At 47.6% G+C, this 26,843-nt stretch overlaps 1 protein-coding gene across 1 annotated transcript in view; it reads right to left on the bottom strand.

The window, feature by feature from the left end:
• Nucleotides 1-21,490, bottom strand: part of LOC144694845 (leucine-rich repeat transmembrane neuronal protein 4-like) — a 262,179-nt gene extending 240,689 nt beyond the window's left edge. Inside the window, exons 1-2 of the mRNA XM_078565483.1 lie at nt 21,360-21,490; nt 19,362-20,881 (exon numbers count right to left, since the gene is read on the bottom strand). Of these exons, the coding sequence (XP_078421609.1) occupies nt 19,362-20,881; nt 21,360-21,363 (1,524 nt within the window). The 5' untranslated portion in view covers nt 21,364-21,490. The remainder of the gene's footprint in view (nt 1-19,361; nt 20,882-21,359) is intronic.
• Nucleotides 21,491-26,843: the final 5,353 nt, after the last annotated feature.

The raw sequence follows: 26,843 nt of genomic DNA, 5'->3' as shown, positions 1-26,843 counted from the left end.
CTCCCGTGTACATTGTGTCGAACAGCAGCTCCCGTGTACCTTGTGCTGAACAGCATCTCCCGTGTACATTGTGCCGAACAGCAGCTCCCGTGTATATTGTGTCGAACATCAGCTCCCGTGTACATTGTGCTGAACAGCAGCTCCCTTGTACATTGTGCTGAACAGCAGCTGACATGTACATTGTGCTGTACAGCTGCTCACGTGTACATTGTGTTGAACAGGTACTCCCCTGTACATTGTGCTGAACAGCAGGTCTCGTGTACATTGTGCCGAACAGCAGCTCCTGTGTACATTGCGCTGAACAGGAGCTCCCGTGTATATTGTGCTGGACAGGAGCTCCCGTGTACATTGTGTCGAACAGCAGCTCCCGTGTACATTGTGCTGTCCAGGATCCCCCGTGTACATTGTGCTGAACAGCATCTCACGTGAACAATGTGCTGAACAGGAGCTCCCGTCTACATTGTGCTGAATAGCCGCTCCCGTGTACATTGTGCTGAACATCAGCCCCCGTGAACACTGTGTCGAACTGCAGCTCCCGTGTACATTGTGCTGTACATCAGCTCCCTTGTACAATGCGCTGAACAGCAGCTCCAGTATACATTGTCCTGTATAGCAGCTCCCGTGTAAATTGTGCTGAACAGCAGCTGCCGTGTACAATGTGCTGAACAACAGCTCCCGTGTACATTGTTCCGAACAGAAGCTCCCGTGTACATTGTGTCGAACAGCAGCTCCCGTGTATATTGTGCTCAACAGCAGCTCCCGTGTACAATGTGCTGAACAGCAGCTCTCGTGTATATTGTGCTGAACAGCAGCTCCCGTGTACAAATTGTTGAATAGCAGCTCCCGTGTACATTGCGCTGAAGAGCAGCTCCCGTGTACATTACGCTGAACAGCAGCTCCCGTGTACATTGTGCTGAACAGCAGCTCCCGTGTACATTGTGCTGACCAGCAGATCCCGTGTACATTGTTTCGAAAAGCAGCCCCCGTGTACATTGTTCTGAATAGCAGTGCCCGAGTACATTGTGTTGAACAGCAGCTCCCGTGTGCGTTGTGTCGAACAGCAGCTCCCGTGTACCTTGTGCTGAACAGCATCTCCCGTGTACAATGTGTCGATCAGCAGCTCCCGTGTACATTGTGTCGAACAGCAGTTCCTGTGTACATTGTGTCGAACAGCAGCTCCCGTGTATATTGTGTCGAAGATCAGCTCCCCTGTACATTGTGCTGAACAGCAGCTCCTGTGTACACTGTCTCAACAGCAGCTCCCGTGTACATTCTGTTGAACAGCAGCTCCCTTGTACATTGTGCTGAACAGCAGCTCCCGTGTACATTGTTCTGAACAGCAGCCCCCGTGTACATTGTGTTGAACAGCAGCTCCTGTGTACCTTGTGCTCAACAGCAGCTCCCGTGTACATTGTTCTGAACAGCAGCCCCCGTGTACATTGTGCTGAACAGCAGCTCCCATGTACATTGTTCTGAACAGCAGCCCCCGTGTACATTGTGCTGAACAGCAGCTCCCGTGTTCATTGTGTTGAACAGCATCTCCCGTGTACATTGTGCTGAACAGCAGCTCCCGTGTACATTTTGTCGAACAGATGCTCCCGTGTACATTGTGTTGAACAGCAGCTAGTTTGTACATTGTGCTGGACTGCAGCTCCCGTGTACATTGTGCTGAACAACAGCTCCCGTGTAAATTGTGTCGACCAGCAGCTCCCGTGTACATTGTGCTGAACAGCAGCTCCCGTGTACATTGTGCTGAGCAGCAGCTCCCGTGTACATTGTTTCGAAAAGCAGCTCCCGTGTACATTGTTGCGAACAGCAGCTCCCGTGTACATTGTGTTGAACATCAGCTCCCGTGTAATTTGTGCTGAACAGCATTTCTCGTGTACATTGTGTCGAAATGCAGCCTCCGTGTACATTGTGCTGAACAGCAGCTCCTGTGTACATTGTGCTGAACAGCAGCCCCCGTGTACATTGTGCTGAAAGGCAGCCCCCGTGTACATTGTGCTCAACAGCAGCTCCCGTGTACATTATGCTGAACAGCAGCTCCCATGTACATTGTGCTGAACAGCAGCTCCCGTGTATATTGTGCTCCACAGCAGCTCCCGTGTACATTGTGCTGAACAGCAGCTCCTGTGTACATTTTGTCGAACAGCAGCTCCCGTGTACATTGTGCTGAACAGCAGCTCCCGTGTACATTGTGCTGAACAGCAGCTCCCGTGTGCGTTGTGTCGAACAGCAGCTCCCGTGTACCTTGTGCTGAACAGCATCTCCCGTGTACATTGTGTCGAACAGCAGCTCCCGTGTACATTGTTTCGAACAGCAGCACCCGTGTACATTGTTCTGAACAGCAGCTCCCGTGTATATTGTGTCGAACATCAGCTCCCGTGTACATTGTGCTGAACAGCAGCTCCTGTGTACACTGTCCCGAACAGCAGCTCCCGTGTACATTGTGTCGAACAGCAGCTCCCGTGTACATTCTGTTGAACAGCAGCTCCCGTGTACATTCAGCTGAACAGCAGCTCCCGTATACATTGGGCTGAACAGCTCCTCCTGTGTAGATGGTGCTGAACAGCAGCTCCCGTGTACATTGTTTTGATCAGCATCTCCTGTGTATATTGTGCCGAACAGCATCTCCGGTGTACATGTTGATTAAAAGTATATCCCGTGTACATTGAGCTGAGCAGCAGCTCCTGTGTACATTGTGCTGAACAGCAGCTCCCGTGTAAATGGTGCTGAACAGCAGCTCCCGTGTACATTTTGCTGAACAGCTGCTCACGTGTACATTGTGCTGAACAACAGCTCCCGTGTACATTGTGCTGAACAGCAGCTCTCGTGTACATTGTGCTGAACAGCTGCTCATGTGTACATTGTTGTGTTCAGCAGCTCCCGTGCGCATTGTGCTGAACAACAGCTCCCGTGTACATTGTGCTGAACAGCAGCTCCCGTGTACATTGTGCTGAGCAGCAACTACCGTGTACATTGTGTCGAACATCAGCTCCCGTGTACATTGTGCTGAACAACAGCTCCCCTGTACATTGTTCTGAACAGCAACTCCCGTGTACATTGTGTCGAACAGCAGCTCCCGTGTACATTGTTCTGAACAGCAGCTCCCTTGTACATTGTGTCATACAGCAGCTCCCGTGTACATTGTGATGTACAGCAGCTCCCGTGTACATTGTGCTGAACAGCAGCTCCCGTGTTCATTGTGCTGAACAGCATCCCCCGTGTACATTGTGCTGAACAGCAGCTCCCGTGTTCATTGTGCTGAACAGCAGCTCCCGTGTTCATTGTGCTGAACAGCATCTCCCGTGTACATTGTGCTGAACAGCAGCTCCTGTGTACATTGTGTCGAACAGCAGCTCCTGTGTACATTGTGCTGAACAGCTGCCCCCGTGTACATTGTGCTGAACAGCAGCTCCCGTGTACATTGTGTCGAACAGCAGCTCCTGTGTAGATTGTGCTGAACAGCAGCCCCCGTGTTCATTGTGCTGAACAGCAGCCCCCGTGTACATTGGGCTGAACAGCAGCTCCCGTATACATTGGGCTGAACAGCAGCTCTGGTGTACATGCTGCTGAACAGCAGCTCCCGTGTACATTGTTTTGATCAGCAACTCCTGTGTACATTGTGCTGAACAGCATCTCCGGTGTACATGTTGATTAAAACTATATCCCGTGTACATTGTGCTGAACAGCAGCTCCCGTGAACATTGTGCTGAATAGCAGCTCCCGTGTACATTGTGTCGAACAGCAGCTCCCGTGTACATTGTGCGAAATAGCAGCTCCCGTGTACATTGTGTTGAACATCAGCTCCCGTGTAATTTGTGCTGAACAGCATTTCCCGTGTACATTGTGTCGAAATGCAGCCTCCGTATACATTGTGCTGAACAGCAGCTCCTGTGTACATTGTGCTGAACAGCAGCCCCCGTGTACATTGTGCTGAAAGGCAGCCCCCGTGTACATTGTGCTCAACAGCAGCTCCCGTGTACATTATGCTGAACAGCAGCTCCCATGTACATTGTGCTGAACAGCAGCTCCCGTGTATATTGTGCTCCACAGCAGCTCCCGTGTACATTGTGCTGAACAGCAGCTCCTGTGTACATTTTGTCGAACAGCAGCTCCCGTGTACATTGTGCTGAACAGCAGCTCCCGTGTACATTGTGCTGAACAGCAGCTCCCGTGTGCGTTGTGTCGAACAGCAGCTCCCGTGTACCTTGTGCTGAACAGCATCTCCCGTGTACATTGTGTCGAACAGCAGCTCCCGTGTACATTGTTTCGAACAGCAGCACCCGTGTACATTGTGTCGAACAGCAGCTCCCGTGTATATTGTGTCGAACATCAGCTCCCGTGTACATTGTGCTGAACAGCAGCTCCTTTGTACACTGTCTCGAACAGCAGCTCCCGTGTGCATTGTGTCGAACAGCAGCTCCCGTGTACATTCTGTTGAACAGCAGCTCCCGTGTACATTCAGCTGAACAGCAGCTCCCGTATACATTGGGCTGAACAGCTCCTCCTGTGTAGATGGTGCTGAACAGCAGCTCCCGTGTACATTGTTTTGATCAGCATCTCCTGTGTACATCGTGCCGAACAGCATCTCCGGTGTACATGTTGATTAAAAGTATATCCCGTGTACATTGAGCTGAGCAGCAGCTCCTGTGTACATTGTGCTGAACAGCAGCTCCCGTGTAAATGGTGCTGAACAGCAGCCCCCTTGTACATGGTGCTGAACAGCAGCTCCCGTGTACATTTTGCTGAACAGCTGCTCATGTGTACATTGTTGTGATCAGCAGCTCCCGTGCGCATTGTGCTGAACAACAGCTCCCGTGTACATTGTGCTGAACAGCAGCTCCCGTGTACATTGTGCTGAGCAGCAACTACCGTGTACATTGTGTCGAACAGCAGCTCCCGTGTACATTGTGCTGAACAACAGCTCCCCTGTACATTGTTCTGAACAGCAACTCCCGTGTACATTGTGTCGAACAGCAGCTCCCGTGTACATTGTTCTGAACAGCAGCTCCCTTGTACATTGTGTCATATAGCAGCTCCCGTGTACATTGTGATGTACAGCAGCTCCCGTGTACATTGTGCTGAATAGCAGCTCCCATGTACATTGTGCTGAACAGCAGCTCCCGTGTACATTATGCTGAATAGCAGCTCCTGTGTACATTGTTCTGATCAGCAGCTCCCGTGTACATTGTGCTGAAGAGCAGCTCCCGTGTACATTGTGTCGAACAGCAGCTCCTGTGTACATTGTGCTGAACAGCAGCTCCCGTGTACATTGTGCTGAACAGCAGCTCCCGTGTACATTGTGTCGAACAGCAGCTCCCGTGTACATTGTGCTGAACAGCAGCTCCCGTGTACATTGTGTCGAACAGCAGCTCCTGTGTAGATTGTGCTGAACAGCAGCCCCCGTGTACATTGTGCTGAACAGCAGCTCCCGTGTTCATTGTGCTGAACAGCATCCCCCGTGTAAATTGTGCTGAACAGCATCTCCCGTGTACATTGTGCTGAACAGCAGCTCCTGTGTACATTGTGTCGAACAGCAGCTCCTGTGTACATTGTGCTGAACAGCTGCCCTCGTGTACATTGTGCTGAACAGCAGCTCCCGTGTACATTGTGTCGAACAGCAGCTCCTGTGTAGATTGTGCTGAACAGCAGCCCCCGTGTTCATTGTGCTGAACAGCAGCTCACGTGTACATTGGGCTGAACAGCAGCTCCCGTATACATTGGGCTGAACAGCATCTCCGGTGTACATGTTGATTAAAACTATATCCCGTGTACATTGTGCTGAACAGCAGCTCCCGTGAACATTATGCTGAATAGCAGCTCCCGTGTACATTGTGCTGACCAGCAGATCCCGTGTACATTGTTTCGAAAAGCAGCCCCCGTGTACATTGTTCTGAATAGCAGTGCCCGAGTACATTGTGTTGAACAGCAGCTCCCGTGTGCGTTGTGTCGAACAGCAGCTCCCGTGTACCTTGTGCTGAACAGCATCTCCCGTGTACAATGTGTCGATCAGCAGCTCCCGTGTACATTGTGTCGAACAGCAGTTCCTGTGTACATTGTGTCGAACAGCAGCTCCCGTGTATATTGTGTCGAAGATCAGCTCCCCTGTACATTGTGCTGAACAGCAGCTCCTGTGTACACTGTCTCAACAGCAGCTCCCGTGTACATTCTGTTGAACAGCAGCTCCCTTGTACATTGTGCTGAACAGCAGCTCCCGTGTACATTGTTCTGAACAGCAGCCCCCGTGTACATTGTGTTGAACAGCAGCTCCTGTGTACCTTGTGCTCAACAGCAGCTCCCGTGTACATTGTTCTGAACAGCAGCCCCCGTGTACATTGTGCTGAACAGCAGCTCCCATGTACATTGTTCTGAACAGCAGCCCCCGTGTACATTGTGCTGAACAGCAGCTCCCGTGTTCATTGTGTTGAACAGCATCTCCCGTGTACATTGTGCTGAACAGCAGCTCCCGTGTACATTTTGTCGAACAGATGCTCCCGTGTACATTGTGTTGAACAGCAGCTAGTTTGTACATTGTGCTGGACTGCAGCTCCCGTGTACATTGTGCTGAACAACAGCTCCCGTGTAAATTGTGTCGACCAGCAGCTCCCGTGTACATTGTGCTGAACAGCAGCTCCCGTGTACATTGTGCTGAGCAGCAGCTCCCGTGTACATTGTTTCGAAAAGCAGCTCCCGTGTACATTGTTGCGAACAGCAGCTCCCGTGTACATTGTGTTGAACATCAGCTCCCGTGTAATTTGTGCTGAACAGCATTTCTCGTGTACATTGTGTCGAAATGCAGCCTCCGTGTACATTGTGCTGAACAGCAGCTCCTGTGTACATTGTGCTGAACAGCAGCCCCCGTGTACATTGTGCTGAAAGGCAGCCCCCGTGTACATTGTGCTCAACAGCAGCTCCCGTGTACATTATGCTGAACAGCAGCTCCCATGTACATTGTGCTGAACAGCAGCTCCCGTGTATATTGTGCTCCACAGCAGCTCCCGTGTACATTGTGCTGAACAGCAGCTCCTGTGTACATTTTGTCGAACAGCAGCTCCCGTGTACATTGTGCTGAACAGCAGCTCCCGTGTACATTGTGCTGAACAGCAGCTCCCGTGTGCGTTGTGTCGAACAGCAGCTCCCGTGTACCTTGTGCTGAACAGCATCTCCCGTGTACATTGTGTCGAACAGCAGCTCCCGTGTACATTGTTTCGAACAGCAGCACCCGTGTACATTGTTCTGAACAGCAGCTCCCGTGTATATTGTGTCGAACATCAGCTCCCGTGTACATTGTGCTGAACAGCAGCTCCTGTGTACACTGTCCCGAACAGCAGCTCCCGTGTACATTGTGTCGAACAGCAGCTCCCGTGTACATTCTGTTGAACAGCAGCTCCCGTGTACATTCAGCTGAACAGCAGCTCCCGTATACATTGGGCTGAACAGCTCCTCCTGTGTAGATGGTGCTGAACAGCAGCTCCCGTGTACATTGTTTTGATCAGCATCTCCTGTGTATATTGTGCCGAACAGCATCTCCGGTGTACATGTTGATTAAAAGTATATCCCGTGTACATTGAGCTGAGCAGCAGCTCCTGTGTACATTGTGCTGAACAGCAGCTCCCGTGTAAATGGTGCTGAACAGCAGCTCCCGTGTACATTTTGCTGAACAGCTGCTCACGTGTACATTGTGCTGAACAACAGCTCCCGTGTACATTGTGCTGAACAGCAGCTCTCGTGTACATTGTGCTGAACAGCTGCTCATGTGTACATTGTTGTGTTCAGCAGCTCCCGTGCGCATTGTGCTGAACAACAGCTCCCGTGTACATTGTGCTGAACAGCAGCTCCCGTGTACATTGTGCTGAGCAGCAACTACCGTGTACATTGTGTCGAACATCAGCTCCCGTGTACATTGTGCTGAACAACAGCTCCCCTGTACATTGTTCTGAACAGCAACTCCCGTGTACATTGTGTCGAACAGCAGCTCCCGTGTACATTGTTCTGAACAGCAGCTCCCTTGTACATTGTGTCATACAGCAGCTCCCGTGTACATTGTGATGTACAGCAGCTCCCGTGTACATTGTGCTGAACAGCAGCTCCCGTGTTCATTGTGCTGAACAGCATCCCCCGTGTACATTGTGCTGAACAGCAGCTCCCGTGTTCATTGTGCTGAACAGCAGCTCCCGTGTTCATTGTGCTGAACAGCATCTCCCGTGTACATTGTGCTGAACAGCAGCTCCTGTGTACATTGTGTCGAACAGCAGCTCCTGTGTACATTGTGCTGAACAGCTGCCCCCGTGTACATTGTGCTGAACAGCAGCTCCCGTGTACATTGTGTCGAACAGCAGCTCCTGTGTAGATTGTGCTGAACAGCAGCCCCCGTGTTCATTGTGCTGAACAGCAGCCCCCGTGTACATTGGGCTGAACAGCAGCTCCCGTATACATTGGGCTGAACAGCAGCTCTGGTGTACATGCTGCTGAACAGCAGCTCCCGTGTACATTGTTTTGATCAGCAACTCCTGTGTACATTGTGCTGAACAGCATCTCCGGTGTACATGTTGATTAAAACTATATCCCGTGTACATTGTGCTGAACAGCAGCTCCCGTGAACATTGTGCTGAATAGCAGCTCCCGTGTACATTGTGTCGAACAGCAGCTCCCGTGTACATTGTGCGAAATAGCAGCTCCCGTGTACATTGTGTTGAACATCAGCTCCCGTGTAATTTGTGCTGAACAGCATTTCCCGTGTACATTGTGTCGAAATGCAGCCTCCGTATACATTGTGCTGAACAGCAGCTCCTGTGTACATTGTGCTGAACAGCAGCCCCCGTGTACATTGTGCTGAAAGGCAGCCCCCGTGTACATTGTGCTCAACAGCAGCTCCCGTGTACATTATGCTGAACAGCAGCTCCCATGTACATTGTGCTGAACAGCAGCTCCCGTGTATATTGTGCTCCACAGCAGCTCCCGTGTACATTGTGCTGAACAGCAGCTCCTGTGTACATTTTGTCGAACAGCAGCTCCCGTGTACATTGTGCTGAACAGCAGCTCCCGTGTACATTGTGCTGAACAGCAGCTCCCGTGTGCGTTGTGTCGAACAGCAGCTCCCGTGTACCTTGTGCTGAACAGCATCTCCCGTGTACATTGTGTCGAACAGCAGCTCCCGTGTACATTGTTTCGAACAGCAGCACCCGTGTACATTGTGTCGAACAGCAGCTCCCGTGTATATTGTGTCGAACATCAGCTCCCGTGTACATTGTGCTGAACAGCAGCTCCTTTGTACACTGTCTCGAACAGCAGCTCCCGTGTGCATTGTGTCGAACAGCAGCTCCCGTGTACATTCTGTTGAACAGCAGCTCCCGTGTACATTCAGCTGAACAGCAGCTCCCGTATACATTGGGCTGAACAGCTCCTCCTGTGTAGATGGTGCTGAACAGCAGCTCCCGTGTACATTGTTTTGATCAGCATCTCCTGTGTACATCGTGCCGAACAGCATCTCCGGTGTACATGTTGATTAAAAGTATATCCCGTGTACATTGAGCTGAGCAGCAGCTCCTGTGTACATTGTGCTGAACAGCAGCTCCCGTGTAAATGGTGCTGAACAGCAGCCCCCTTGTACATGGTGCTGAACAGCAGCTCCCGTGTACATTTTGCTGAACAGCTGCTCATGTGTACATTGTTGTGATCAGCAGCTCCCGTGCGCATTGTGCTGAACAACAGCTCCCGTGTACATTGTGCTGAACAGCAGCTCCCGTGTACATTGTGCTGAGCAGCAACTACCGTGTACATTGTGTCGAACAGCAGCTCCCGTGTACATTGTGCTGAACAACAGCTCCCCTGTACATTGTTCTGAACAGCAACTCCCGTGTACATTGTGTCGAACAGCAGCTCCCGTGTACATTGTTCTGAACAGCAGCTCCCTTGTACATTGTGTCATATAGCAGCTCCCGTGTACATTGTGATGTACAGCAGCTCCCGTGTACATTGTGCTGAATAGCAGCTCCCATGTACATTGTGCTGAACAGCAGCTCCCGTGTACATTATGCTGAATAGCAGCTCCTGTGTACATTGTTCTGATCAGCAGCTCCCGTGTACATTGTGCTGAAGAGCAGCTCCCGTGTACATTGTGTCGAACAGCAGCTCCTGTGTACATTGTGCTGAACAGCAGCTCCCGTGTACATTGTGCTGAACAGCAGCTCCCGTGTACATTGTGTCGAACAGCAGCTCCCGTGTACATTGTGCTGAACAGCAGCTCCCGTGTACATTGTGTCGAACAGCAGCTCCTGTGTAGATTGTGCTGAACAGCAGCCCCCGTGTACATTGTGCTGAACAGCAGCTCCCGTGTTCATTGTGCTGAACAGCATCCCCCGTGTAAATTGTGCTGAACAGCATCTCCCGTGTACATTGTGCTGAACAGCAGCTCCTGTGTACATTGTGTCGAACAGCAGCTCCTGTGTACATTGTGCTGAACAGCTGCCCTCGTGTACATTGTGCTGAACAGCAGCTCCCGTGTACATTGTGTCGAACAGCAGCTCCTGTGTAGATTGTGCTGAACAGCAGCCCCCGTGTTCATTGTGCTGAACAGCAGCTCACGTGTACATTGGGCTGAACAGCAGCTCCCGTATACATTGGGCTGAACAGCATCTCCGGTGTACATGTTGATTAAAACTATATCCCGTGTACATTGTGCTGAACAGCAGCTCCCGTGAACATTATGCTGAATAGCAGCTCCCGTGTACATTGTGTCGAACAGCAGCTCCCGTGTACATTGTGCGAAATAGCAGCTCCCGTGTCCATTGTGCTGAACAGCAGCTCCCGTGTACATTGTGCGAAATAGCAGCTCCCGTGTCCATTGTGCTGAACAGCAGCTCCCGTGTACATTGTGTCGAACAGCAGCTACCGTGTACATTTTGCTGAATAGCAGCTCCCGTGTACATTCTGCTGAACAGCAGCTCCCGTGTACATTGTGCTGAACAGCGGCTCCCGTGTACCTTGTGCTGAACAGCAGCTCCCGTGTACATTGTGCTGAACAGCAGCTCCCGTGTACATTGTGTCGAACAGCAGCTCCCGTGTACATTGTGCTGAACAGCAGCTCCCGTGTACATTGTGCTGAACAGCAGCTCCCGTGTACATTGTGCTGAACAGCAGCTCCCGTGTACATTGTGCTGAACCGCACGTCCCGTGTACATTGTGCTGAACATCAGCTCCCGTGTACATTGTGTTGATCAGCAGCTCCCGTGTACATTTTGCCGACCAAAAGCACCCCCGTGCATTTGATAGAGAACAGATATGTATCGGAAATGAGAATGAGAGACCCTGCGTAGTCAATGAGCAAAGACGTGGTACAATCAGCTCTTCATATTTTAAATACCCATTTAATATATAGAAATGGAAATAAAATCCCATTGGACAAGTGACATATAAAATTAAGTTATTTGTCAGAATACATTTATACAAGATTGTCCATGGGTCCTTCTGAATGTAACATGTCTCTTTCCTTCCATTAACTGAGGGGAGATGGATTGCCTGACTAAAATAGATTTAGTTGATTACATTTATAGGGAAATAGTAATGGGAAGTGAAAACAGCATATCCCACAAGCATACCAAATGAGACCTGTTCAATCATTTGCTTTTGCAGATGAAGAGTATTTGCTGAGCCAAAGCCTTGATTTCAGTTCCACTTTGCACATTATTCAACTACCCTAGATTTTCTCAGTCATTATCCCCCTCCTGTCATACAGTTGGCAGCTCACGGTCGCACATAGTGCCACTGCCTTTTGTGCCTTGTCTTTCCACTTGAGTCTGAATGGTTGAGTGACTACACTTCAAAAACTACTTCGGTGGTTGGCATGATGTTTTGGGACATCCAGAGGATGCGAAATGCCCTCTAGAAACCCATGTCGCTCATTTATCTCTCATTAACATGGCACCTGCCCGCAGAGTTGATTGAACATTTATGGGGAATGAGGACCATGCTTGGCAACCCCGCCCATCACCAGTCCAGGATGGGGATGCCATTCCGTGGGTGCCAATTTCATTGACCGACCCAAGCGGGTCAGCCAATGAGCCTCAGGAGGTGAACCAATGACAGGCAGCACCATCCCAGATAACTACCCATGTGCGCTTTCAGCGTTGTTCTTAAGGGGGCGTGTCACTGTATCATGATGAGGAAGGTCATATCGGCTGAAATCAGTTGGCACAGAATCACCCAGAAATTCGACCTTCCTGGACGAGCAACTGTCCGAATAAAGTCATTGGATCACTGGGGGTACTTGTGGGATGGGGAGGACCCTCCCAATACAGGACCTTCCTCAAGGAACATTTTGTTTATGGTTGTCTTCAAGTTTATAAATCACACTCCAAGTTAAATCACCAGCCTACACCTGTGTTACTCATCCTTATTCAGTTTTTAAGAACCTGAATTATGCTTTCTTCCTATCCGCTTTACCCTTCAGTAAAAACAAGTTTAATTCGGTGAGTTTCACCTTCTGACTTGAGGTCTCAAGCTCTGGGATCACCCTGGTTACTCCAGGCTGAGCACCCTCCAACACTTTAATGTACTTTTGAAGCTGGATTGCCTAAGCCATACACAGTGGCCTGAATTTTGGCAATTCAGCAGGAAGTGCGTGTTGCTGGTATGCGCGGGAGACTGGCTGGCCTTCTTTCTGAATTTTACAGGTGGTAGCCAATTAAATGGCATTGGCATTGGCATCCAATTTGGGACAGCAGCCTGAACCCCACCCCCCATCCCCCCTTCCCCAAGACCTCCCAACCCAATCAGATGGCTGGCAGCTCAGCAGCGCCACCATGAGCAGTGGTAGCTGCTGAGGGAGGCAGGGACCCAGCAGCCTAAATCAGGCCGGAAGAGAAAAAATTGATTAAATTACTGAGGCCGTGGGTGCTGCCTTCCCCGCCTACAGGGCCTTTTTTTTAAGCTTTAAAACACCTTCAGCCTGTCTAATTCTGGTCCTGTCATCGGCAAAATTCCCCAATGGCAGGACATGGTCGGGGTGCTGATCCCTCCAGGTTCCCCATGATTTTAACCCTCCTCCCCTCACCACTGGCCTACCCCATACCCACCTCCCTCCTGGACATGTTCCAGAAAATGGCCCCACAAATGACAGAAAGGTTTGCATCCATTTCAAGTAAAGCATGCGCATGACCTGACGCAGTTTCTAATCAACCAATCGATAGTTTTCTTATTGACTAAATGCTCTTAGGTCAGCAATTCTGTCAGTCAGCCCGTAACCTATCAAGAAATCCTTAAAAGCAAGACCGGAGATGGATTTGGTGGCGCCTTGCCTTTTGACCTCCGGGATCAGGGTTCGAATCCAGACCAGGCTGATGAGACGAGGCTTGAAACTTTTGAGTCCTGAATGAAATTTATTTGGGGCTGGCACAGCCAAATCTCAGACCAGTGCTGGTCTGTCCAGACTTGCACTCATCCCTGCCTCCTCCAATCCAGAATCTTTGGAAATCCACTCGGGGCCACTTAGCTGTGATTTGAATTAGTTGGTGCACTTGGCTCTTTACAATCTTGTGCACCATGGACTTGGGTTTCTCAACTCAGGAGCAAAGCTCCCCCTAATCGGACCACAAAGTGGAGAAATGGAATGCGCCTTTCTCAGTCGGGCGCACTGCTGGAATAAAGGAGCCTTGAATCTGCATAATGAAACTTGCAAGTCCAACTAATTGGTTACCAAATCATAAAATCCACCGACAAGGCAGTGGAAGTTAAAAGAACAAAAACTGAGCCTAATTTGCAAGCTTGCAACACTGAATTTCAAAAGGCTTTTTTTTAAAAATCCTTTCTCAATTTCAGAAAACCTCACTTGAAACCCCTGAGATAAATTTCCCCCCAGACTTTACCTTTTTGGGCACAGTTCCTTTCCCCTGTTAGTTAGGTATAGACAGATGACCTCTCCCTCAAAATGCATTGTCCCAATTTAAGTATTTTCACCTTAAGTGAAGGAAACTGGACCTTGGTGGTGGGGTGGGGGGGGTGGTGGTGGTGGGGGGGGGGGGGATTGGCATTGACATTGTTTTGTTGGATGTGCAAAGGCGTAATTTTGAGATTATGAAAGGAGCTGACAAAAGATAGCTCAGCGAAATGGTAACTTTTGTGCTCTGAAGCCCAGTAGGAAATCTCCTCTACATTGTAATGAAATATTCCTTGCTGAGTTGTCCGAAGGTAACAATTCTATTGTGATCTGCAGCCCCACCATTGCTCAGCTGATAAGCACTAAACAGCCCATTTTTGCCTCTTTTGTAAGTACTTCCCTGCTCAATAGCAAGTAGGCCTTTTCAGAGGTACTTTTTTTTCTATTTGCATGTTGCTTTCTCCTGATTGCTTCCTGGTTATTCAATCTCATGTGCAGCTTGGGAGAGAGGAACCTCAGCATACTAACAACAGCAAGCCCTTTTGCAGTGACAAAGATATTCAGTTTGGAAAAACGGCTAGCTTGTTAAAGACCATTTTATGCGGGACCATGGATTGTGTTCAGTCACAAGAGCCTTTTGTATAAACACGAGGAATAATATGCACAAATAATGGTTTAAAATGTAAAACTGCTCCCAGCTTTGGTGATTCTGGCACAGCTTATCATGAAGCAGCATAATATAGCAGGGAAATGATGTGTAATTAACCAAGGAGCCGAATATTTAAACAGCATATTAATGGGAATTCTGTTGCAATTCTGTTAAGCATCAGTAAGTGTTGGAATAATTCAGGGCATTGAATAAACATGATTTTTGTTGGAATGTCTCATTGTTGACATTTCAACTTTGATTTTCTCTTGGCAGAATAATCAATGGCCTTCCTCTCCTTATCTCAGTTCATTCTTCTGAGTCTTACTGACATATAATTCCATGGCTTTCTACCATCTCACCCAAGTGTTCATTCTTCTTGAGTGAACCTAATCAATTGTGTTTGATAGGCTGTTGTGCCATGAGAGGATCCTCGCTGAGCTTACACTTCAGTCAGGATCTAGACTCATGAACTTTTCAGCAAAGGCAATAATCACAGAGAGGCACCTTGGTTGATGTCTCCCTCATATAAGGGGCTCTGAGACTAATTAAAGCACTGTATTACTACTCCGACTCAGATGAACTAACTCAGCCTCAGAATTTCTGCTCTCTCAAACTCCAAAAACACTGAGTGATGCCTTTATACACTGAGCCATATGAACTGTAACACAATCATCCTTAACAGAATATGCTGTTGAACTAGTTGCGAAGGCACGGTTCGGGTTTGCTTTAATGGAGCAAAGTTGTACTTTGGGCAAGGCTCTGAAAGCAGTGGGCAGCTTAGTGGAAAATGACAGATGCACTGTGAGCTTTCTGATGGTGAACGTCAAAAGTTCTCCATAAATCTGAATCAACTACATAATGTCCCATGGCATTGCTCTGAAGTTGGCTGGAGTGCAGTTGTGAATTCGAGATGCTGCAATGACATCGTGATAATTTGTCCTTTTAAAGCCACTTCTGAGGTACTCCTTGAGGGAACATATAAAGGTCAAAGCAGGAATAATTGTTGGTTGGTAGATGCTTACAAATTACTGGCTCCTGCCCTTTGGGAGAGACCAGGTTAGGAAGAAACCAATGGGAAATGATTATCTTTCTTCAAAGTTCTTTACGCATTTTCAGATTTGGTGCCTGAAATGTATTAGATGTAAACTAGCTACAAGTACACTAACACTGAGGATGTACACTAACTTCAAGTACACTCACATTGAGGATGTACACTAACTACAAGTACACTAACACTGAGAATGTACACTAACTTCAAGTACACTCACATTGAGGATGTACACTAACTACAAGTACACTAACACTGAGGATGTATACTAACTTCAAGTACACTCACACTGAGGATGTATACTAGCTACAAGTACACTAACACTGAGGATGTACACTAACTTCAAGTACACTAAAACTGAGGATGTACACTAACTTCAAGTACACTAACACTGAGGATGTACACTAACTTCAAGTACACTAACACTGAGGATGTGCGCTAACTACAGGCACATTAACATTAAAGATGTACACTAACTACTGAGCCCACACCAATGAAGACAGAATAATCAGAAGCAAATTGAATGATCACATTTACTTTACTAGGCAATGCATGTATTAGCAAAATAAATATTTGTCCTGTTAATTCACTACGTGCAAGCATAAACAAGAAGCACAGAACATTTATCATTCTAAAGGCTAAATAAAATTGAGATTATATCAAAACAAAATTGAGATTATATTTGATTATTTTTAAGTTTATCTCCAGTGCATTAGGAAGACTTCTCAGGAACTTGTAAAGGCAATTGGGCCCACACGCCCATACTTTCTTGATAGATCAACTCAAACTACCTCCTTCTTAGCATAGCCCTCAATCCCATCCCTCTTAAAATACATCCAAACATTCTTCTGGGAAAGGAAGCTGATACGTGACCTGAGGTAGCCTTTTTGAGACTCTGACTGCATGCACTCTGAAATGGCCTAGCTAGTCACACATACCTACACGCAGTCACAACTCAAGCAGAAAGCCCACTGGAGATTGGCAACAAATCCAGCCTTGCTGGCATCCTGAGGTTCAAAGAAAAGAACTACTCCTTGACTCCCATTGATCCTACCCACTTCAAGGGCTCTCCTGAATCATGCACCCAGTTTCTGTTTAGGTGAAACCTTCCACCTGACTCCCTTTTCTTCAACTTTGGAATTTTGAAAGCTGTGCCTTCTCCCACAAGAACCCTTCACCAGACTGAAGTTCCCCTGAATCAACCTCATCACATATTTCTGAAGATCACATCTTGAACGTTTTAGTAAGGTGGCATAGTGGTAATGTTACTAGACCGATAACCCAGAGGTCCACGCTAATGCTGCAAAGACATGAGTTCGAATCTCACCACACCAGCTGGTGGAAGTTGAATTTCATAAATTTGGCTTAAAAAGCTAATATCAGTAACGGTGATAGTGAGACTAAGGGATTGTCATAAAAATCCATCTGTTACACTCATGTCCTTTAGAGAAGGAAATCTGCCGACCTTACCCGGCCTGGCTTACACATGACCCCAGGCCTATAGCAATGCGATTGACTCTTGACTGCCCTCTGAAATGGTCCAGCAAGCCTCTCACTCAGTGTATCAAACTGCTACAGGAAAGTCGAATAAAGAAGAAAACTGGACCGGCCCATTGGGGCAGCAGTCTCGTGGGAACATCATCAAATGCAAGTTCCCCTCCAAGCCGCACCCATCTTGACTTGGAACTCTCTCGGCGTTCCTTTGCTGACAGTGGCTGAAAACCCTGGGACTCCCTCCCCAAGAACACTGCGGGTGTACTTACACCGCATGGACGGCAGCGGTTCAAGCAGCTGGCTCTCAAGGGCCCATTGGGGACGGACAATTAATGCAGGCCCTGCTAGCAACAAGCACACCCCATGGAAGAATAAAACAAGTTATTTGCCAAATAGCATTCTCTTCTGCAAGTGAGAAGCGTGTGGACTGAAGTCTCACTCTAGGACTTGTCCAAGTTGACACGTGACAGCAGCACTAAGGGATGTATTGGGGGTGCTGATTTTAAGATGGGATCAAATCAAGAATTAAAATTTATTCCTTCATGGGATGTGGGTGGCACTGACAAGGCCAGCATTTGTTGCCCATCCCTAACAGCACAGAGACAAGCCACTCAGCCATGTTGTTATTTATGCTCCATTCGAGCCTTGCCTTACTGTGTTTTTCCAGACATATTTAAAAGATCCCATGGCACAATTCAAAGATCAGGAAGTTGCCCTGTGCCTTGGCCAACATTCTTTTTTCAGCAGCTTATTTAAAATTCCTTTTTTTGGGGGGTTGTGGACAACACTAGCAAAGCCACATTTATTGGTCATGGCTAGTGACCCTGAGAAGCTGGTGCTGGGCCTTCTGCTGGAATGCTGCAGTGCTGGTGCTCCTACAATAGTGTTAGGTAGCTCATGACACTAAAAGCAGGTGGACTGTCCTTTCATCCCATTTGTTGTTGTTTGGAGGAACCTTGCACACAAATTGACTGTTGTTAAACCATGGAAGACATTACAGGTAAAATTGATTACGTCCAGCCTCAACATCAGCAGAAGTTCTCCATAACAGATCACTGGATAATAATCAAGAGCCGGAACCCTGGCTCACTTCTCCCGTTCCTAGCTCAGGCAGGCTAATTATAGTGCCCCAGCTATTGCTTCCAGCTGAGATGAAGCACCTTCGCACCGACCAGGGAATCAAACCAAGGACCTTCTGGTCTGTTTGATTTAGTGTTACACCAGGTGTACTGCTATTTTTACTGCGAACCATTTAACCTGTGAGTTTATATAGAACCGACACAGATACACAGACGCAGCTGTCCAACCAATGACTTCCATCAGCACACCTTGTCACTGAATTACCTGAGTGCAAAACCAGCAGCGGTGTCACAGAAATGCATATGTGGGGAGACCGACTCAGCAGCAATTAGATAAGAAATGGAGAAAACAGTAAAATGATTGATAAATTTAGCTCATCTGATTGGAATTGAACAGATGCATTTGCTCAAATGACTATATTTAAAAAAAATTCTTATGATGCAAATTTGGTAAGTAAGTGATCTGCATGAAAATGATAGTTATTGTGTTTTGCTAATTATGGTATAAATGTCACTTGGGTAGCCCACTGTTGGAGTGTATAATAGGTGGCTCATTAGTAGGGGCAGACCACTGTGCTTGATGGACATGTGCCTAAAGAAAGCTATTAACATGTCCTCATCAATGGGCTGTGTTGAGAGGTGGGTGGGGTAATGCAGGGAGTGAGGGGATTCACTGTACACACAGCCTGTCCAGGATATCACTTAACAACTTGGCATGGTCACTTGAAAAGGAATGTTTGTGGGGACCTCCCAGTAGGATGTCAGAGCCCATGGTCACATCTAAGAGAAGATGGTTGGCATGTATTAGTGTGAACTGAGGAGAAAATTGCATTCTAAATGATCTTCTAGTTGTTTAGTGTTTTCTATTGCTCAAAATCATTCACTCACCAAACTCCAGGAAGTGGTTAATACAATTCTGTAGAGGCTATTCATTTGAAATCACACCTGCTAACTGTTTTTCAATTACCTATCAGAGTGCTACACTGCAAACCAAATACAGAGATGTTTGGACCTTGCTGTGCGCTTGCACACATTTTAATGGGCCAGTTGGATGTTGGCAACCTGAACGCTTGATACCCACCCGCAGCTGTCCCTGAATTGTACATTCAACAGCAACAACCATGCCAATGCCAGGTCTTTGTTTAAAGTGAAGGAACAACATTTACTCTGTCCAACCCAGTGCTGAAATAGTTCTAGGAGCACAATGCTTCATACCTCACATTCCCTTGAGACCGGTCTGCTGTACGTGCAAGCTGCAGTCCCATTGACCAGTACGTCCACGGTTTCTGAGTTAGTTGGTTTGTAGTCCACATAGTACTCCTGCAGCGGGGAGTTAATCTGCCTCTCGCATTCCCTCTTTTTCCGCCGCCTCTTCATGAGGGACCGTTGTTGCAGTTGCTTCATGCTGGCTGGGTACCTTTTCCAGGAAACGTAGATAACCAGCAAGATCATGGTGACAGAGAGAAAGAGGGCCACACTGCCTGCAATTATTTTATGGAAGGAAATGGGTTCAAAGTCATGTTCTGACTCGGGTATCGATTCGTTTGTAGGGTGGGCAGTGACAGGGAGTTGGGGTCTGCTGATGGCGCTTGTTGGTGTGGGGGCAACTGTTTTGTGTGTTGTCTTGGAGCCGTGTGGCCTCTGGGTGACAACCGAGGGAGCCCCACTGCAAATTTTGTAACTCTCGACCGCTTCCATCACATTCTCACCCTGCAGCGGTTTAGGTCCCGCACAGATCATGGCGCCCTCTCTGTAGCCCTGGAAGCTCTTGAGCCAGTTGACCAGCGAGCAGATGTTCCTGTTGCATTCCCAGATGTTGGACGAGAGGCTGATGCTGGTCAGCGACGTCCAGGAGCTCAGGATCTCTTGGCTGATGGTGGTGAGCTTGTTGGAGTCCAGGTGAAGGCTGTGGAGGTTGGGCACGCACTGGAACACGCCGGGCACGATGGCCTGGATCTCATTGCCCGATAAATCCAACTTCTGCAATGAGCTCCATGTCCAGGACATGCCCTGGCTGAACACCCTGATCCGATTCCACTGAAGGTAGAGTGTGCGGAGGCTGGCCAGGCGTGGGAAGTGGGCCAGGTTGACCTTGGAGAACTGGTTGTGCTCCAGGTGGAGCTCGGTCAGCTTCATGAGGCCGGCGAAGACATTGCGGGCCAAATTGCGGAGGCGGTTGTAGCCCAGGTCCAGGAATTCCAGGTTGCGACAGTCCTGAAAGACCCGGACAGGTATGGCTTTCAGCGAATTGGACCTCAGGTGCAAACTCTGCAGCTTCCGCAGTCCCTTGAATTGCTGAGCCTGCAGGCCGTGCATCTTGTTGTAGGACAGGTCCAGGTTGCGGAGGTTGGGTACGGGGTGAAAGGTGCTGTTGTGGAGCCGGGTGATCTTATTGGAGCTCAGGATCAGCTCCTTCAGCCGGCGGATGCCCTGGAAGGCGTTCTCATCCACCGCGTGGACGTAGTTGTGGTCCAGGTAGAGCCATGTGAGCTGGTTGAGGCCGGAGAACTGGTGGGGCCGCAGAGACTTGATGCTGTTGTACCGGAGGGACAGGCCGAGCGAGCCGGCCGAAATGTTCTGCGGGATCTGCTGGAGAGCTTGGGACTCGCAGTACACGATCTTGCCGTCACACCTGCAGGTCCCGGGACACACTCTTTCAGCACTGGACAGCGCCACAAGCAACAGTGCGGGGACCAACGGCAAGGTGGCAGCCAGATGTTTCATCAGATAGAAACCTGGGGGAGGGAGGATTTGGGGGGTGGGGAGGGAGGGGAGGGGGGGGGGTGGTGGAAGTGGGGGGGGGTGGGGGGAAAGAAAAAAAAAAACAGCGATTAGAGTAGAAAACCTGGAGCCTTCATTGCAAAGTTCCAATGTCCCTACTGTGCCCTTTGCATTGTCTTAGAGAGAGAGAGAGAGAGAGATCTATAGTTAGTGAAAACATCCCTTATTTTTTTTGCACCGTTTCAATCTCAGCTTCTGCAACACAAAACAAGTGCTGACTTAATTCATGCCAGGTAACCTTTCGGCCTTGCATGCTCTCACATCAGGACCTGTCTAACACAACCTGACAGATGTTAGCATCCTTCATTAATTTGGCTTGACAAACATTAAGATCCTATTATTAGCCGGTGGGGGGTGAGGGGGAGGAGGAGGGGGAGGAGGAGGGGGAAGGGGGTGGGGGGAAGAGGGGAATAAGGCTCTTCTCTTACTTACCCATCCTTTTGTTAGCGTGTCCACTTGAGTCTTGGTGATTGTATTCCCTCTCTCAGACTACAAGCTGCATGACAGCCGCTTGTCAGTCTCACCCGTTGAGAGTCAAAGCCGGTGGAAATTCATGGGCAAGGTTGAGGTCCCGACAGGAGCGGATATCCTTCCAAAGGCTGGTGTGCTCTGCCACCTGGTCAAGGCTGCCATGAACAAGCGTAGACGCGGGCACGGGGAAGGGAAGGGAAGCGGTGCCAGCGAGGTAAAGTTAGCCCGAGCGATCCTCTCTCCAAATCTCTTGCTTGGAGCCGCCGGCCGCCCATCTCCGGGATGAAGCAGGAGTGGGTGAACGCAAAGCCGACGAGGCTCCTTCCATTGACTCCAGCCTTTGTCCACGGCGTCCCCGGCTCCCCCACACCCACCCACCCACCCACCCCCCCCACCCAAAAAAAAAACCTCCCTCTGAGCGCCTGCCTCTCTCTCTCTCTCTCTCTCTCTCTCCCCACCCCCCCTTCCTCCCTTCTCAGGAACAGCACTTGTCTGTAAGTTCAGCACCAGCACACACACACACACACACACACATACACACTCACCAACAGCTCTTTCCAATCTCAGCGCGCTGGCGTGTTGCTCTAGTAGCCCTGACGCGCTGTAATGAGACACACACCCCCTTTCCCTGTCTCCCTCCTTCTGACTGGGTTTCACAGGGAGAGATGTGCACTGTATATCAACCCTTACATATATATATATATATATGTGTGTGTGTGTGTGTCTTAAATACAGCTCTCTTTTTACAACCAGGGGAAGGGGGCTGGGGGTGATAAGTAACAGTTTTTGACAGAGCTCCCTTTATTCTGTCTCCCTGAAAACGCGGTGGACGGAATTATTTGTGCTTGCTGCATTATGACATGCCAGATTTTTTTTTTTCAAAATGCATCCACATCATTCCACATAACTCAATTTCCCCCAGAATCGGAATAGTGTTTGTCAAACTGCAGCAGTCGCCTTCTCTTCCCTGGACAGGAGAGGAGAAGGGGAGAAGGGGATTTATTTTGGTGGTGGGGGTTTTGGGGGGTTTTGGGGTTGTGGATCTCGGGGTCTTGCCAAGTGCGGGCGGCAACTCGGGACGCCTTTGACAGATGACACTTTGCATTTGTAAGTGAGGGGTAGATTGATATTCCGAGAAAGTGCCGAGGCGCTGCAGAAGTCGGGTTGGAGCTGATGGTCTGTTCTGAAGGCTGCGCTGTGTAAAAGGAGAGAAACCATCGCCTTGTTTATTTTTCTGGTTCCAATTTCCCTTGTGACTCACCTTGGCGACACGCCACGATATGGGGCGACTGCTCGAGATAGACACAGCTTGTCAACCAGTCCCTCCCCTCCTCCTGAAGAGCAAATTGCACAATTTTATTCCCAACGCCAACACTTTCCTGATGCTGAAACTTAAAAAAAAACTATTTATTTTTATCTCTTCCTTTATAAGTATTCCAGATAAACTATTTGCTTCAGGATCATTTTAACTGCAGTATCTGTGTAATTCAATTCAGTTCCCATCTTAATTCATTCTGCAGTGTGGAAGTAGATAAATATGTATGTATAACTCTATTACATAGTTTCGAGATAACTGCATGTTGTATCCTGTGGAGCTGAGTATTTCAACCTATTCCCATCCATTGACTGATTTTCAATGCAAAGCCATAAGTCGTGATTATTTTACATTTTAATTAATTTTCCAACTTAATGTACAAACCTCCTCCCTCCCTTTGCAAATTGATCTTTAAGATACATTTATCCCTGACCCTACACAATTCTGCCCAGTCTTCTCGGATCTGAGGGGTAATGGCACTGGCCAGGTAAAGAACTGATATTTTTCAGTTGATTTTCGACCAGCCAAGAATTTTGGGTATGTGTGGGATTGAATTAATTGAACAGATGTATGACCTAGTGATATTTTGGATCATCCCAGAGTTTTGACCAGAAAGGCAATATGCCTTGCGATGTACCCTGCCCTTCCCCCCAACATTGAGTGTTGTTCCCTCTTGTCATATGACCACTGGAAGTTTGGCTGAGAGAAACCGACTCTGCCTTCTCTTCCACACAGAGCCATGGACGGTTGCCAGTGCCTCCTCCTGGATCGATGGGAGTGAATGAAGGGGGTGATTAGGCACTGAACTGTGCTTTAGGGGTGTGGCCAAAATCGTACTGAGGGAGAACTGCACTGCCTTCATTAAACTGAGGCCCTGTTTGCTCTTTTTGGGCAAATCCCATGACAATATTCTGAAGAAGAGCTGGGAAATTTTTCCCTTGATCAACATCACAAAAACAGATTGTCTGGTCATTACCATATTGATATTCATGGGAGCTGTCCGTCTGCAAATAAGCTGCTGTATTTCCTACATTAGAACAGTGACTATACCTCAAATTTACATGCACAGTACCTTGGGACATTCTGCAGTTGTGAAAAGTGCTGTATAAATGAATGCCTTGGCTTTTTTAGTTCTCATTTGGAGTCTGTAATACTGTAAAATGGGACTGAGTTAAGATAATTGACTTTTGGTTTACATCTGGTGTTTTTTTGCCAGTGGGGAATGGCAAGGTGATACATTGAAATTGTGAATAAATGAATTTATGGAGAATTCAAACTGTTCTTAGAAAAAGGACAAAAATGAGTGCCATAGGGCTGCAGGTTTTAAGAACATTATAACTAATGGTGCACCCCTAGATTTAACACAACGAACCTGAATTCTTTGCATTGTTTGTTAAAAAAAAAGAGATAAAATCATATTTTTTCTTTTTGATGGATTCAGTAGCAAAATTCCACGTAACAGTCTTAAGTGGTCAGTGCGAAAAGCCCACTTCATAAATGTAACAAAAATTAGCCAGCCAACCAGGGACACCCAAAGTCACCTCTTCAGAATTGGGAGGCAACTTGTTGCCCACTTGTCAGCTAGAAATGTCTTAAAGACTGAGGACGCCACTGCACCATGAGGAATGATGGTATGAAATGGCTCAGCAATAACGAGGAAAAGTGACAAAGCACTGCATCCCCTGCTAACCTGAATTATGGAGTCATGGAATCTCTTTTTCTTGGGAGTCTCCAGCCCCATAACAAGAAAGTAACAAGTGTGAAAATGTGTCACCCATGTGGTTGCCGCTGTCTCCCACCCTCAGCGAACTTGGTTGGAGGTTGGGAAGAAGGTTCGTGGCTTGCAGACAAGCAAAAAGCTATGTTATGGATATTACAGTAGACATGAGGCCTGGCATATACCTAAATGAGGGGAAGTTGCAGTTGTTAAAGCTATAGACAAAAGATGCTGTAATGACACAAGGGAATGAGGTCTTACAACTAGAAATTGATTACATTACAATACTACCCAATGGCTGTCATGATGGGACAGAGGATGTACTGAAAGAATAAATTTCCACTGACCAAATCGCTCTGTCTTAATCTCTATAGCTCCCATTCTTAAAGGGAATGCTTTCTCACAATAGGACAGCACAGTGGCATTAGGTGCCTGCTAGAACTGAAGGACATCACCTCATATAAGGTAAGAATGGCAGATTTGTTCACCTGATAGAGACTGGAAAGGAACAAGCCTATGAAGATTAGATGGATACAACAAACTCATGCTAAATACTGTGTTAATGTATGGTACAGTGGCATAGTAATTATGTTACTTGAGTCATCATCCAGAGGCCTGGACCCATGATCCAGAGACTTGAGTTCAAATCTGACCATGTCTGTGAGGAAATTTGAGTTTAATTAAATCAATCTAAAATTAAAAAAAACACTGGGACTACTAATCGTCATCATGTAACGTTTGGATTGTTGTAAAAGCCCATCTGGCTCACAAATGTTTTTGAGGGAAGGAAATCTGCTGTCCTTCCCTGGTCTGGTCTACATGTGTGATTCCAAACCCCCTGCAATGTGGTTGACTCCTAACTGCCCTCTGAAATAGCCTAGCGAGCTATTCAGTTGTATTCAAGAAGGTGGGTCCCCACCGTCTTCTCAAGGATGCTTAGGCATGGGCAATATATGTTTTTATAACAGTAATGCCTGCACCCTGTGAATGAACCAAACGAAAATGAAAGACTACTTGATTGTTTCATTTTATGATTTGCGTAACATTTAGTGTGAACTCGTCTGTATACATAAGAGTGCATGTAATGGCAGTGCAGCACCCAAACAGGTGTAGCCTGAGGTACTTGCGAGGACCATCTGCTCGCTTTGTAGAACAACTCCAAGATGAAATATGCAAGCACATCACACCCAGCCATCACCAACGCTATTTAAAACAGAGACCAGCACATGGGAGTGGGGGGAGGGGTGGGGGGGGTTGAAGTGCTAATTTTGGTGAAGTTAAAGCACTTGTGAGGAAGTTGCAGCCATGAATAAGGACTAAGCTGTTTGCAGGTGGAGGTCCAGCATGCTGAATGCATGATTAATGATAGTTTCATAAGTAGACCATTCTCCTGCATGGTTATGATTTGCCACACTAGGGTTTGCATATCACAATTAATCCTGATCATAGATAATTGCTTGTTGGAGCTTATGTAGGATGACTAGTGCACTGCTCTTCACCTCAAATGGTGAAAAATACTGTTTTTAACTTTTGCAGCCTAAACCAATGTTCCAGATGCATTGTCAGGTAAAATTTATAGAGGTGAAAAATAAACAGCATGAGCATTAACTGTAAAAAAATGTACAATATTCAGCTGGCTTCCCTTACCAATTGCGCAGAAAAATAAGACTCTCACATGCATATGTAACCTGCACTTAGGGATATATTCCCATTCTGAGCAGTGGAACAAAAAATAGAGTTAAAAAGCACAAAAAGCGCTGGAGTAACAACAATGTTCTCTTTGAAGTTGAAGCAAGTTTTTTTTGAAGATGGCATCATGCGTCATCTTCATTGCATCAAACAGCAATGTCGTCTTAATGCCTCTTTCCTTCTTTTCAATAACCTCAAAACATTTACTTTCAATCCTGCCTTCAGTTCATAGCCACTTCCTTCTCCTCCTCATTCTCCTCTCCTGCCCACTTTAACCCTTTACTTCTTACAGTAAAATGCTCTCTTAGATGTCTTCCTGCATGTGAGGAGCGCAATACAAAATGCTTTCTTGCCATGTGACAATGAGGCCAATTCTCAGCCACAATTTACAATGAATCTCTACTCACTTGGAAACTATGGGAACAAAGGACTGTAAGCACTAACAGTTAGTTTACAGTCATTAGAACACCCACCCATGATGATACTATTGACCTGCCAGTTTCAAGCCACTGAGCAAATACATTTGCATTTGAAACACCACTTTGCTGTCAGAGATTATCTTTGCTTTGACTATTTTTGGGTAGAGGCTTGCTGATAAAGACAAACAGTTTCTCTGTAGCCACTGAGGTTTCTTCAATAAAGTCCATTTTAGGGACAAAACTGACCAATTTCCAGACGTGCCTGGGCATCTCCTGCTTAAGTGTTGCCATGTAGCAAAGGTTGT

The sequence above is a fragment of the Cetorhinus maximus genome, chromosome 20 (assembly GCF_964194155.1).
Source record: "Cetorhinus maximus chromosome 20, sCetMax3.hap1.1, whole genome shotgun sequence".
NCBI classification, from domain to species: Eukaryota; Metazoa; Chordata; class Chondrichthyes; order Lamniformes; family Cetorhinidae; genus Cetorhinus; species Cetorhinus maximus.
The sequence above is the reverse complement of the archived record's forward strand: the minus strand, read 5'-3'. Positions and strand labels throughout refer to the sequence as shown.